Here is a 15,218-nt window from a genome sequence, read left to right as displayed (position 1 = left end):
GTAGCTGTATATTATCAAGACATTAGAAAACACATTCTAAAGAGCAGTTCCACTTGCATTAAGAAATTGTATTTCCCATCTTAATTTTACTTCTCTGGTTTCTTGTTTGTCCCTCTTTTTGACACTTACTTCTAAACAACTTTTAGACCAAGATTATTCTTTTGAATAGTTTAAGGAATTTTTCAAGGAGGTGTTGGTGCAAGTTTGATTGGCTCAGGAATTTATGCGTTGTAATATTCTAGTTGTCTTTTTAAAAAATTGGAGTTTCTGACTCTTATGAGTTCTGAAATTTCCTTGAGGCACAAAAGTTTTTGTTAGACTATGATATAAAATGGTTGTGTGGAAATTTATTCTGGGCTGCTAAGGAACGGTGTGTGTTTCAGTAGCATGAGAATGAATATATTTTGTGCTATTTAAAACAAGTGTGTGATTAATTTTTTGATGAGTTGCAGGCTACTGCAAATCCAATTTAGGCAAACAAAATTTGAAATATAAATGTGTTAGCTGAAAATATTTAATCGTAGACATGAATATGAACTTACCATGCTTATTGCTTTACACTTGCAGGTTGGCTTGCGTTATTCACAGAATCACAGAATCACTAAGGTTGGAAAAGACCTGTAAGATCATCAAGTCCAACCATATTATTGATGCATATTGTTCAGTGGAAGCAGAAGAGACAGTAGCACTGACTCTGGCTGTGATGAGGGACATAAGCTTGCGGGTGGCCAGTAGCAGTGGGAGATTATTTCTCCTTCTTTGCTATTTTGGCACAGCTGACCACCCTTTTCTGCACATTGCCTCCCCGCCTGCCCCACATCCTGCTCGCTGTGGGGTAGGGAGCAGTGATCACACGCAGGCTGCTGCTGCTGGCATTGAATCAGCAATGCCAGATTAAAAAAAGACCTTTTTTTCTCTTTACAGTCTGATCCTTTGTGCAAATGCGTGTGTTGTAATGCTAATAAAGGTGATTTTTTTTTTGTCAGTTTTTTCCATGTAGGAATAGAGTCAGCTTGCTACTAAAGTTTGCCTGATAACAAAGCTGGCTGGCAATTAAAATTGCAGGAAGTTGGGGTATTCCATCATGTTTGTAGCTGTTTATCTTCCTTGTGTCAGAAATCAATGTTGCAGCAATGGAAAATACAAAATGAGAAATAAAAAGTTGCATTCAAACCTTGAAGTCGGTGCACGTTACGCTGAATTATTAAACAATATAATTCAAAAACTTCAGAAATAAAATTGATGTCGAAGCCTTTCCATTTAACTTGATAATCAGGTAATGGGTGCAGAAAAAAACTAGCTGCACACTCTTTCAGTTACTTTACCTTCGGTTATATTTTGATGTATGTGTTTGGTTTAGGTGTAGGACACCAGTAGACAGGTTATAATAAAGTTTCATTAGTGAGGTGCGTTGTACTTACGAAGCAATGAAAGAAGATGGTATTTGAAAGACAACCTGATGGGATGTATTATGAAGGATAGCCGGCGTGGTGTCTGTACGCGTTTGACGGCTGAGACTCAGCAGATCCTCCATCAGCGATCGGGAGTTCCGTGAGCAACGTTTGGATGAGAGATTTCGGTTACACATCCTCTGGGGAAGAGCCGCAGTCCAGAACAAGCTCCAGGGCACTTGCACGGCAGTCTGCAAACCAGGATCCAACCCAGCCGCGGGGCTGGCACGTGGCTCTGCGGGAAGGGCTTGTGAATCTCCGGGAATTCCCGGTGTCAGAGCCCAGCCCTCAATAAGACGCAAATACGTGATTGTAGAGAGCTTGGATTCCTTCTCACTCGGGAAAAGACAGGATTTAAGACACAAGTAGGGTCTCCCGCCTATGTTTCAGAAGCTTGTTTGATTTATGAGGATCTTTGCTTTGAGAAATTATCCTTTAAAGACACTCAGAACAAATAGTTTATCAGGAAAAAAGTCAGGATTAACGTTATGCACTTTAGTGCATTTTTTCGCCTTTTTTTTTTTTTTGGTGCGTGCCTTAATCAGTGTTTTTTACTGTTACCTGGTAATAATAGATGTGTGCTCAGGGCAGAAAGACAAGCTGATTAAATGTTACATTATTGCTTTAGCTGTCATTTTTCAAACAGAGAGCAAAAAAAAAAAAAGGAGAAAATGAAAAGAATAAACTTCTTCCTACTTCTTCCCCCAGTGGCATGAAGCCACGTGGCCGTGTCCTGCAAAGGTTGCTTAGATTTTGGTCAAAATGATGGCAGCAAATACTTTTGGTGTCTATTGGGGCTCTTTCCTCCTGGTTTTGGCTGTGACACGGCACGGGGCTGCTCCCGCTTGCGGAGCCTGTTACGGCAATGAGCGTTCGGCAGCGCGGTGAGTGCCAGAGCGCCCGGCTTTGACAGAATGGGAGAAGAATGACAGGAAAGAGAAGAGAAAATCATACCCTAAGTGAGGGTTGTAGGAATATTAAATCTAACACCTGACAAGAGATTACTCCAAACCCAGCAGCCTTGAATATGAATCATTGTAATGAACTCCGCGTGGAAGTGTACCTGAAGACAGTCCAGAAACTCCGTCTAGTGAAAACACAGTTGCTCTCCTGCCTCGGTCTCTGACAGCACATTACTCCTACTATATTTACTGATATTCAGGTTTTTTTGCTTGCAGTTGTGTTTTTTGGTCCTTAAGAATCTGTTTTAAAAAGGGTTGGTCTATTCTCTTATTCCTTTTTTTTTCTTTTTTCCAAAGTGAGCATTAAGATTTTAAATCTTTTAGAAATTTTTTTTAAAGTAAGATTTTGTTTTGATGACCGCGTAACTTAGTTTTTGGCTAAAAGGCAGGGGAGGCTTTTGTCTGTGGGAGAAATTGTTTCATTTTCCCTGTGTTTCATTTCTGGGTGAACTTTTTAGAGAGATGTGTTATCTGTGTGGCTTTTGCTCAATATTGAATCAATGCGCTGAGAAAAGAATAGCGTTTCCTAATTCATCAGCACATTGGTTCCTTCCTTGTATTCTCATTTTTAATTGCTTAATGAATCCTGCCTCTGCTTAGCAGAGATCTCTATGATGTTTATAGCTCAAAGCAGAGTGATCAAAGAAGCGCAGCAGTTTTGTAGGAAGCATATTATTACCTTACTAGATGTACAGTAGTTTTTCATCTGAGATCCATGATCCGGTCTGTATGGAAGCAGGCTGCCAGCTCCGCTGTTGGTGATCCGTTTTGCTTGAGGGTTACTGGGCTTCTATGTTCTTTGTGTGATACAGGTGGTATGGGCGTCAGGTATGCGACATTTGTAGCTGATGGGCCATTCTTGGGTACAATTTAAGAACAACAAGCATTGTTTTCTTTAAAATTTGGTCTTGGGCTGGAAGTTTGCATGAAAAATTACAAATCGCCTATGGCAGAAAAAAAGAGAAAAAAAAAAAAAAAGAAATTTTGGGTGAAATTCCCAAGAAAGGGCTCAATCCTAGAAAGTGCCGAGTACTACGATGGAAGGCTGACTGCTCTTGCTACTGCTGATTATAGCAGCATGAATGTGCACCTATAGCAGGAGCTTAGAAGGCACCTGTATATCTCTTTAATTTCATTTGGAACCACAGAATATCCCGCGAGCAGGTGAGGTTCTTTGTCGTGCTTATTTAAAGCCCCACGCACTGCTGCAAATTTAAAAGACCGGTGACCAGAGCTGAGCCTATTCAGTTTTAGACAAATTAAGGATAGATAGACCTATTTTAAATAGTGAAAAAGCCTCTTAGCAAGGCCAGTGTCCATCTGCAAAGCAGAAAACTATTATGGACTGACAGGTGATTTGCTAAACAGAGCTGCAGGTGACCAGAAGAGAGATGTCTGCGGTGCACTCTGCTCGGTATATAACAGCAGTTGCATGCAGTCCTGGTAACACAGGCAGAAACACACGGGTGGGAGAGAATAGTTTGAGATGCAAATAGACCTAGCTAGCAATCTGCAGCCACACAAAGCCATGGATTTGTTAAATACGTTTTTGCAGTTTCTGCAGGATGAAGGAGAAAAAGAGAAAGCACATAAATACAGATTATGCATTTTGTTGCTGGTAACTCGTATTTTTTATTAATGCTGAGACAAAAATGTGTCAGCCAAATGTATCAAGCAAACCAAGCAATTCTCTGCATATCTACCGTATATTATCACATATTTATTACTACCAGGGCTCCAAGTCATTAATTAAGCAGGGTTCTCTTATGTGTAGATTATGCTGGCAGGTTAATTATGGTTACCAGGTTACTGAATCAATAAATGCATGAGGGAAACAGATCGCATACCTAGAAGTTGTTGTATATAATTAGACAAGGAACAGAGGGGATATACTAAGGCAGTTTAAGGGCAGATGTCATAAATTTGAATTTCGGCAAAAACATGGATTAATTTCAACATCTGTTTGAAAAAAGAAGAAATATTTTAAAAGCTAATTGCAAGGAATACTAGAATAGGCATAATAATAGGAATAATAAAGTTATGCTTTTCTTCCCCAGGTATTGGTACTGTGTATAAATGTATTCCGTTTTTATGCCCTCGTCTTACTCAGTCTGCAAGAATTGTATCTGTTTTGTAGAGTCTTTTCCCCCGCCTGAGTTTGCAGGGCTATTGAAGGTGCGATAAAATACTGGCTTCTCTTCTGCAAAAAGCTTCAGTACTAGTTAGTTCAGAGCCAAGACCTTCATTTTGTGTTTGATATGCTGTTCGTATTCTGTCTCACAGTGACAGGACGTTATTTATATTTATCAAAAGAGTAAATATAAATATAATATAAATGGTTTCCATTATTTTTGTTGTGTTACAGTAATTTTTTGTTAAAAACATATTCGCTAAAATTAGCCTCTCAACTTCGGTCACTAAAGGGAAATAGTTCACTGGTTCCTAGCAGAAGAGACACCATTTAAAAGGAAGGACATTGCTCAGAAGGACTTTGGTTTCTTCATTCACATTGCCTATGGGAAACTCTTTCAGAGAGATCATGGGCTGATACTATGCTCTTGATGTAACTCTTCCTCAGCGTAGGTGGAGCTGAAGGGTATTTACTCTTGCCGTAATTTCAAACGCTACTGGACTAAACAGACGCTGCTCCCAACAGCTTGGGTAGCAATTATTGGCAGTGGCATTGAGTTGCCTCTTCTGTACTCTTCCACTAAGCAGCACAATGAAACAGTTGATGGTTTTGGTTATGTCTCCATTCCCTAGTTCACCGAATGATGCTGGAGTTATATCAGAAAGGGATTTGACAGATAGAAAAGGTGGTAATTTGACAGACGGAGCTATTTCTGAGGAGTGGAACTTAACACAGTATATTCAGGTTGGAAAGGTTGTAAGCTGTGGTAATGCCAAGGAGTGCAGATTCGCACACCGAGCTAGCGCTGCAGTGCGCTTGCGCCCTTGTGCTCTTAGTGTCGTCTCTTCTAATAACAAAAGCACGAAACGGTACCTTGGGGCTCTCCAGCTGAGCAGGGTGGCCAAGGGCACGGGTCTCCTTTGCTTCCAGCTGTGCTGGTTGAAAAAGCCACCGCTCCCAATTGCGTATCGCGGCGTCTTTGCTGGAGTTGTTGGTCCTCCTGACCCATCAGAGCTCGGTGAGCTACTTGGGCGACCAGTCCTCAGTCTGGTTCAGTTCACAGAGGCAGGATTAACTAAAAGCCTTTAGATGAGGTCTTTAACGACTTAGTTCTTTCTGACATACGTGAGCTAGAGAGTACTTCCATGTGCAGCGCACCTGGCAAATTTGAGGGGTCTCCAATAATGGGATGGTAACCTTTGGGTCAGAAGAGAAGGTGTATGCAAGACCACCTGTGTTCTGGCTGACCACTGAAGTTATTCTTCCCTCTACAAGCCCCACCATCCATTTTGGTCACCCTGGAAGGTAACTTGCCTTTGACCCATGTGTGACCATTAGCACTTCATCCCTCTGAGTCATTTTCCACCTTTTCATTTGGTTTTTTCATCTGTTCGAGTTGTAAACTTCTTGGAAGAAGGTCTTTCTGTCTTTGGGATGCCAAGCAAAACAAAGCCCTGATCTTGTTCAGGTCCTTCAGTTTCTGCTGAAATAATTAATGAGTTTTTGTGTGAGCTGTTGCAAAGTGCCTAGAGACTGCTAGATTTGCCTACACAGTTGCCGTGCGGCATCTTGGCCAAATTGTTGTTTGTAAAGCAATTTTGCCTCTAATATAAAAGACACTGTATAAAATCAGTTCCTATTATCTTTTCATAGAGAATTTTCCATCTGAATTGTAAGCGTAGAATTGCTGACTGTCTCCTTAAACACTTCCAGATAATAATGATACATGTTCTTCCAGCTAATATATATCATTACTTTTTATCAAGCAAGGCTTGGTTTGTAGCTGTGGAAATAATATGATTTACTGGCCTCCAGCCAATCACTTAATTACCTGCTAGTTACTCAAAGCACCTGGGGCTTTGGTTTATTCCAGTGTAAGTTATTAACTTGCTGGTAAAGGATCAGTACCTCATGAATAGTTTCTCTAAATAACTTTACAATGCTGCCGAAGTTTAATTTTTTTTTTATTATTTATTATTATTTATAAGAATAAATATGTGGGGGACAGCTTTAAATTGCCGTTGTATAAGGCAACTATTTTGACTTGAGATATCAAGTGTCAGAGACCTGTTACTAAGGCACCTTCAGGTCTTTGAGAGAGTCTCAGTAGTTTTACATGTACCAGACTGATTGAAGACTGATTTGTTTTGTAATACTTAGTTTGTTTTGGTTTTTTGGTCATGTTGTTTTAAAATAATAAGATCAGGTAGAGAGATCTTAGGCCAGGCTTCACTTGTAAGTCCATTGAGGTAATTTATGATAGTTAAGGCTCTGGCTGTCTTAAAGTAAGTGAGACAGCTAATAGACTCTTTCATCTCTCTTTGTCTGTATCTCATCCCTTCTTTTTTTCCCAGAAGTCATAAGCCACTTACTTGTTTAAAATGCGGGAGAACAGATGTAAAAAATCACTGTTCTCGGAAGGAAAAAGCTGGGGCTCTCTTTGGCTCGGGAAGCAACCTTTAGGCAGGTTCTGTGCCTGAAGTTAGAAAATAATTTTTCTGCAGCCTTCTTACGGTTTTGGTTATAGAGAGTGTCTCAACTGATGAATTGCTTTTGTAGCTCAAGGGGAAAGAAGAGATTCTGTAATTAGTTAGGTCCTAGGCCTTGCTTAGATGCCTTATATCTGCTGAAAAAACCGATGGACAGGATAGCTAATTTAAGGGCAGGTATTACACACTCTTCTTGCTAATTTAAGGGCAGGTATTACACACTGTTCTTGCAATGGGCCTTTACTAAATTCTGTGTGAGCTGAACCACCTGCGAGAATTTAACAAATATGCCCAGGTGAAAGGAGCTACATTAATTCAGTTTCGGTTGTAACCTCAAGTGAGAGGAGAAGTTAAAAGCTTCCAGTCAAACACAGTGGGCAAAAAAGGTTGTTCTTCTTGTCTTGTGATGTTTATATTCATCAGGATGGATGAGGCACCTGGAAGAGCCTGAAGCAGTGAATCACCATGGTAAGTGGCTGGCCAGCTACCACAATTTAGAAATTATTTCAGCTAATACGATTTGTCTGGATGAAATCTGCTTGACCTTGGCTTGTTGATATGGGTTTGGATGGTGGCTGGAAGGAGCGGGCAAAGGAGGAGAAGGAGCCAGAGAAGAGCAGGGTCTGCACAAGAAGGCTGAGAGAGGTAGCGCTTACCGTGGTGGGTAATGTAATACTATGGACAAGAGAGAACAGGGGGCACTGGAGCAGGAGCAGTGCTAGAAGAGATACCGAGGAGTGCAGCGCTAGTTCTCCTGCCCTGCACGTTCTTGCAGCCTGCAGGAAAAAAGCTGCTTTACCCAAAGCCAAACCTGTGATAAACTGGGAAGCTTTTGTGCTGCCCTGCCGAGGTCGCGTGGTACTGCGTGGTGGATATACCCATACAGAACGTTCCCTGTGGTGGGAGTTCAGCAGCCAAGCAAGAAAGAATGGCTTAAAGGTGAGAGCAGATCTAGAGGTGAACCTTGTTGTCCCAATTTGTATAGGCTGGCTAAATTGATGGCTAAGCTAGGGGGAGAGGCGGATTGCCCACCTCATGAGTGCCAAAAGGAAAAATGTAGGTGTGTATCACTGCTGGGAGGTGGTTCTGACTGAGAAATAAACACCGAAGCAAAGTGGCTTTAGCTGAAAATTGGATTTTCAGCAGCTGCAAGTGCCTGATCTGATTGTTTATACCTTTTTTTCCAAAACTTGGGCAGGCCATTCCTTTTCTTTGTCTCTCCTCTTTTTCCCTTTCCCCTCCTCGCCCCCGATCCTCTGACTTTCAGCCCTCTCAGGTCTACCAGTCGGTCTCTCTTTGCCCGCAGACCTGGAAGGAACGCTTTGCTCTAGTGTAGGAGCAGCAGTTTCTTTTATTTTGTGTGCTGCGGTTATCTGACTTGTGCATCTCAGAGCAAAACCGATAAAGACTGCTAAGACAAGATGGTAATTTTCAATCTTTAATAGCTTATCATATTTAAAAAAATCTCATGAAAGAACTGTGTTTTAGGTAAATGATGGTTAATAGGGATGCTTTATGAATAAAATATACCAATTTATATCTGGCTTTGTAATAATAGCGTTAGACTTTTCTCTTTTCTCTGATTGAATTATATATAAAGAAAGGGGGCAAAAGAGAACAGCATGTCTGTGCTTGTTTAAATCAATCGGAATTAGTGGCACGTGCCCTTTGCGGTCCCCAGGTTAGGTGGAAGCACTGAAAATTATTGTGGTTTTGTTCCTTTTGCACCTGGATACTTCAAGATTTCAAGCCAAGACCTAACCCACCTGCTTTATGTCAGATGATTCAAACAGTCTGTGGAACAGTGTAGGAACTGTAGTAGAGCTACCATTTTTGTGTCATAGGAGGGGAAAAAAAGAGAAAATAAGTATTGTCATGCCTAACTTTTTTTTCTTCCCCCCCCCCGCCCCCAGTTTTTATGCAGGTCATTATAGAGCCACCACCGTGAACTTTTTGCCCAGGGGACAAGACTGTTAGGTTTAAGGTGCAAGCTCCCGCTTGTTTAGACAAGTACATGCCCATACAGGGAGGATGGGCCCTTTTCAGGTTTTGAATACTTGCCCCCTGTGCACTTCAAGCTGACTGGGCAGTAGGGTAGGATAGATCGAAATAAGCTATTTGGAAAGGACGGTGGCACAGTCAGGTGAAGATTGGCACTAGTCTGATAAAACCAGTTCAAATGTCTATTTAGAGAAACAAGGGAAGTAGTCAAGTATATGAAGCTAAAAGCCATGTGAGATCTCAAGTTCATTCCCTGTGCTGCAATGAACACTCGAGTTTACACAGAAATGTCAGTAATGGAGTAACTGCTTGTGGCTTTTTGTTCATAATGCCGGTACATTGATGTTCTGCTTCTTCACTTGCAGCTGCACTGAGAGCTTGTGCTGACGGAGGTGCCAATCGTCTCTACCACATCACAGAAGGAAGCCAGGACAGGTATGTTGAAAGTTTACATGTATATGAACCTGAAGTCATTGAAGTCATCTCTTCTCAATGAAAGTAAAATATGGAGGAACAGGATCTGTTCAGTTACCGATGTAGCTGCCTGATCTGTGCATGGTACTGTAACAAATTGTGGCAGGTAGTGTATTTTCTCCATGTTACCTTTAATTTTTATACCCAGCTACAATTTTTAAAAACACGCAGGTAACCTGAAATACCTTTTTTCCTTAAGCCCACTGGCCTTTTTATCTCTTGAAAGCTCTGCTCTCAGTCTGTCTTATTTTCTAGGCCTTTGGTGCAGCCTCTGATAAAACGTGCTGTGCCCTTAGCAAGGGTTGACTAAAGAAGCATCTGATTCCCTTCAGCAGGAGCTGAAACAAAGTATGTCTTCTTCATTCTTCTTGTGAGGCCTTAAAGGAAGTCTGTTTGCTTTGTGAAGTGAGATGGGTAAGAAAATAGGAAGTCTACTTTTCTTTCTGAATTATTTCTAAACTAGCGTCGGGGCATCATCATACATGACCGAAGGCAAGTACAGAGGTTGCGTATAAATGTATATGCTAGGTGAGGAAATATGACCGAAAGGAGAATATGTTCTTGTTTCCTGTAATGGCATTTAAAATTGTAAAATATCCCAGATTTCTGCCCCAGAAGCGTTGAGCTGGGGTTGTGATGCAAAATACTGCATTCAGGTGGTTTCTTATTTTTGTAGTGGAACCATGGAACTCTGTGTAATCTGAGGTTACTAAGGATCCTTTGTGTTTGTCTTTAGGATTTACAGTTGTTTTGAGCAAGGATTCATAAATCAATAGTTTAATAAAAGCAAATAAATTAATAAAGCTGACTTTCGGGGCAAAGGAGTGAGACAGGTATTTGGTAGAACTTACAAACTTACAATTTTGTTCGTACAGCAAAATCTGATACACATTTTGTTTTTCATCTCATGGCAAGTATATGATGGAGGCCAGGGGAAGCTCGGTTTCCTCCTGTCCTTCAAAGTAAAGACCAGAGTTGGAGAGGAAGACTGTAGTCTTAAAGTAAAAGTTAATTTGGAATTTCTATCTTTGTCACCTGTGAGAAGTTTGATGGCTGAGATCTACAGCTGCTAAAACAGAGACTGGAGTCTGTCAAGCACTGCTAACTGTTGTAGGAGTTCCTTCTGTAATCTTCTATTTCTCTTCTCACAGAGCCATGCACAACTTAATCTTGAATTCAAATAGAGATCTGTTTGATTTGCAGCAAGCAGTTCTCTCTGATAATGGTGATGCTTTCCAAAGAACAACATTTTAAAGCTTTCGTTTTACCTTCTCCTGTAACCCATTCATCTCTTCTGCCCACCTTTATGTTCGTATTAAATAAATATAATTCAGAGTAAAATGGATGATTATACCGTGACTGAATAGTTCTTTCAGTCTAACATACTTGGCCCTTGGAGTATTCTTTTTCCTCTATCTTTCTTCTTCTCATCTTAATTGCTTTGGGTAGGTATATTTTACCTTCAAAGTGATTCTTTTGAAACAAAAAGAAGACCTGCATAATTTTGATTTTTCTTTTTTTTTTTTGTCTTTAAAGGAATCATTTTGCTGGAAAGAATATTCATTTACTTCTCTGAAGTATTTTTCCTTAAATTCCCTGTCCAGTGTTACTAAAGAGCTGTCTGCTCAGACTCTACTGACATGCTAATAATTTTTTTAATGCTGTCTTAACCTTCTTTTTAAAACTTTATTTTATTCAAAGCCCTGATATCTAACTGTGTTGTATCAAAACTGAAAAACTATAGTGCTTTAATTCTAGAGAGATTATTATATCCGAGAGATATAAATAAAGAACTTGATTGATATTTGGGGCTTGATTCTCGGTGACACCAAAGTGTCCTTCTGCCGCTCTGGCAGTGTGAAGAATCTTATAGAATGGGAATAAATTATAACACTCTGGAATAAATTATAACAGCTTGCAATACGGGACTGTTATAGGGGTGTCTTCCTTTGGAGAGAAGTGAAGTAGCTGTTGCTGTTCTGAAGGGTCCACTTCCAAATCCTAGAAGAATACAGGGCTAGAAATGGCCTCAAGAGATCCATCCTTCTTTCCCTCTGCTTTAAGGTGAAGACAAACCATTCCTGATGCATACCTAGTTAGCTGGTTCTTAAAAATCTTCAAGTGGCAGCCTCCCTCCGGCTCCTTATCCACCTTCCTCTGCTTTAGGCTAAAATATGCCCAGCTTGTTTCGTCTTTCTTTATTGGTCATCTTTGCTTCTTGCTCTTATTGGCCTCTCTTCAGTTAGTCCGTATTTATCTTAAGGCGCTGTGGCTGAAGCTAGGCGAGATGCTCTACAGGAGACTTACCCAGTGCTGAACAATTCTTTAACTTGCTCGTTAAGTTGGCCTTTGCTGTTGAATGAAAAGCAGCAGGAGCAGATTCAAGGGCCCCCATTTCCTGCCACCATCAGTTTCCTGTTTTCTCCATCGGTGTCCTGACTTGTTTCTGTGCTTGAGTGGCTCATCTATTCCCATCAAGCACAGGAAACTCTCACCTTCCTTTCTATCACGCTGCCCAGGCTGGCTTAGCAATGCGACTTCAGGTCATGAGATTAACGTATGTAAGATGTTATATGTCTTCATCCGTGTTTGCGGTGTCATTTTTATGATGTGTTTGGTTGGTTTTCCCATAAGTTTCTGTAGAAACTAGTTCAGCAAATCTGAATTGCAATTATTCTTGTTTAAAAGCAAACAAACCCAAGAAAACCTTCATTGTTGTAACTACTGATGAGGAGAAATCATGCTGTTTTTTTCAACAAGACGTTAAAACAGATTACCTTCTAGAGCCGGAGGGGTGGGAAGAGTAACCAAGAGGGCAGGCTAACTTTTCCTTAGAGAGGCCTGTCCTTGGGAGCTGTCAGCGTTGGGGACAGAGGAAAGGCAGGAGGGAAGAAGGGACGGATTGCTGTGCTCTGTTGCTTTTCTCTCTTTTGGCTCTACAGCCCAGAAAGGTTATTTTCCTTAGACTACGTTTTTTCTCTGTTAACGTCAGTTCCCACTTAGAAATAAGGATTACTGCTAAACCATTCTTGATTGCTAAACATTGGCAGCTAATCAGAGTTAAAGGTGAGTTACTGGTGTTTATGGTTTTTTTGCTCTGCCTTATTCTGTCTGCCTTGCCTATCCTGTTGCAATTTCCTTGAATCACTATGAAGCGCTGTTATCCACTTCAGAGTTAGGAGTTGCTTATCTGTATCACACTACAGCAACTTCTCTCTCAACACTTTCTGATTAAATCTTAAAGCATCGATTAACCTGTGTGTCACTGGCTTTGGAGTATATGAAGGTGAAGACGCATCGAAAACTATCATCGTATTGGCACCTGTAAAAACAATCATTAGTGCTTGTGTCTCAGGTGCTGTTTTTCAGAGAGATGTCAAATCCATCGTGTAGTCAGGTTTTGCAACACTAAGAGCTTCAGGTCAAAGAGGGGGGAGCAGTGGGCTCTGTAAGAGGAAGGATAATCCTATCATAAAAAATGCTGGCTTTCTGGGGTTCTGTGTAGTATTTCGGTATGTCAGACTTACCGTACGACATGGGGTGGGTTGCCTACAATCACCGAGAACATCACTTTCAACCTTTGAATAGGAAGACTAAGCTAGCGTAACTTCCGTGAGGAAACGTAGTCGCACGTTTGCTTGCGTGGAAGGTGGAAAGATAACTTGTAGTGGAATTGTCTGTATATTTTGATGGCTTCATGTGTGCATTTTGGCAGTCAGTGAGGGTTAGTAGTGCCAGTTCACCAGCCATCCTGTCTTCCTTTTGTTAGCTAGTTCAGTTGGCTATTACAACTTACACTGGATTTGCCTAATCTTAGAAACCACTGTCTCCGTGGTCAAGATCATAAAAAAAGAAACAGCGGGACAACAACTAGCAACACCCATATCTAAAATGAGATCTTTTGTCTTGTTTCCTGAATAACCTTCTACTCATGGAAAAGTGGGTCCCTAATAGGATTATAGACTAAGAAATTCATCTATACTTCACTGTGTTCCATATTGTATTAGAAATAGGGTACTTATGAAGGTAATTAGCCATTGATGTAGCTTAATGTAGGGTTGAGAGGAATTCTTTGCTTGAGCTCTTCAGATTAAACTGGATATTGTTTTTAAGCTATCTTACACTCAGGCAAAATTTAGGGCACTGATGTAGAAAACATTGAATGAGATTTTCAGAGTATAGAGTTATACTAGAAGAGTACAATGGTCGTTTCTTGTCTTTCAAATCTATTCATTGTCTGTTTTGGGGAGGATGTGAGATAGTAACACGTGAAGTTTTTGCTTTATTACTGTTGATATAAGGATGTGTTTCAGTAATGTTGGGGGGGAAAAAAAAAAAAGACGGCCTCTGAAACTGTGAGGTCAAAGCTATTTGAAATGGCTTTTCCGTTGCTGCTGGTGGTAAAGAGTTCTTTGAATTGAGGGATTACAGTCTGAAAGCCAGGAAAGTTGAAAGCTGAGGCAGTGCTTTATTTGTCAGATGGCTTACAGAAATCTTTTACATCAGACATTTTTGCCTGACCTAAAAACTGTAGCAGTGTTTAAAGATCAAAATCAGGATCTTGAGTTTATCCTAATAAATTCTGCAGGAGTGTTCAGAAACCCCATCCCTATCTGCAGTCTGCTCCTTTAGGAAATACCTGACTTGGGATCCATTTTTAAGTCCTAGCATACTTCAGAAAACTGCCAGGCATCAAGAAATTTCAAAAAACCAAAGTGAGTGATCTCTCAGTGTTTGGAAAGATGAGTCCATTTGGAGTTACATAATGTGTTTGTTTCAGGTAGTGCCGATGAGAAATTCTTAAGGCACATTAAGTTCATCTAGTTTTTGGCTTTTTTCATTGGTATCTTCAATTTAATTACTTTCACTTGATTACTTTTTCAAATACTTTTTTATTCCAGTAGCTGTGCACTGTAGATATAATTCAACGTTTGTTTCAGGAACACTGAAGAGTTGAGTTATCAAGAGATACTCGTAGGTTCAGTCCTCAATTTAAACCAAGATTAGCATCACAGAATCACAGAATCAGTACGGTTGGAAAAGACCTGTAAGATCATCGAGTCCAACCCAACACCACACAGCACCATGTCCATCAAGCTACATCCCACAATGCCACATCCACACGCTCCTTGAATACCTCCAGGGAGGGTGACTCTACCACCTCCCTGGGCAGCCTATTCCAGTGTTTCACCACTCTCTCAGTGAAGAACTTTTTCCTAATGTCTAGCCTGAACCTCCCCTGTCGCAACTTGAGGCCATTTCCTCTAGTCCTGTCACTAGTCACTTGGGAGAAGAGACCAACACCCACCTCTCTGCAACCCCCTTTCAGGTAGTTGTAGAGAGCGATAAGGTCTCCCCTCAGCCTCCTCTTCTCCAGGCTAAACAACCCCAGCTCGCTCAGCCGCTCCTCATAAGACTTGTGTTCCAGACCCCTCACCAGCTTCGTCGCCCTTCTCTGGACACGCTCCAGCACCTCAATGTCCTTCTTGTAGTGAGGGGCCCAAAACTGAACACAGTATTCGAGGTGCGGCCTCACCAGAGCCGAGTACAGAGGCATGATCACCTCCCTGCTCCTGCTGGCCACACCATTTCTGATGCAAGCCAGGATGCCGTTGGCCTTCTTGGCCACCTGGGCACACTGCTGGCTCATATTCAGCCGGGTGTCGATCAACACCCCCAGGTCCTTTTCTGCAGGGGAACTTTCCAGCCA

General features: G+C 41.2%; 1 protein-coding gene across 1 annotated transcript in view; it reads left to right on the top strand.

Moving 5' to 3' along the window:
* The window catches only part of TPK1 (thiamin pyrophosphokinase 1), a 243,471-nt gene that overhangs the window by 48,182 nt on the left and 180,071 nt on the right, over nt 1-15,218 (top strand). The window contains exon 3 of the mRNA XM_059819089.1: nt 9,400-9,469. Within this exon, the coding sequence (XP_059675072.1) occupies nt 9,400-9,469 (70 nt within the window). The remainder of the gene's footprint in view (nt 1-9,399; nt 9,470-15,218) is intronic.

The sequence above is a fragment of the Gavia stellata genome, chromosome 6 (assembly GCF_030936135.1).
Source record: "Gavia stellata isolate bGavSte3 chromosome 6, bGavSte3.hap2, whole genome shotgun sequence".
In the NCBI taxonomy this organism is placed as follows: domain Eukaryota; kingdom Metazoa; phylum Chordata; class Aves; order Gaviiformes; family Gaviidae; genus Gavia; species Gavia stellata.
Note: the sequence above shows the minus strand (reverse complement) of the source record. Positions and strands in the feature narration are given on the sequence as shown.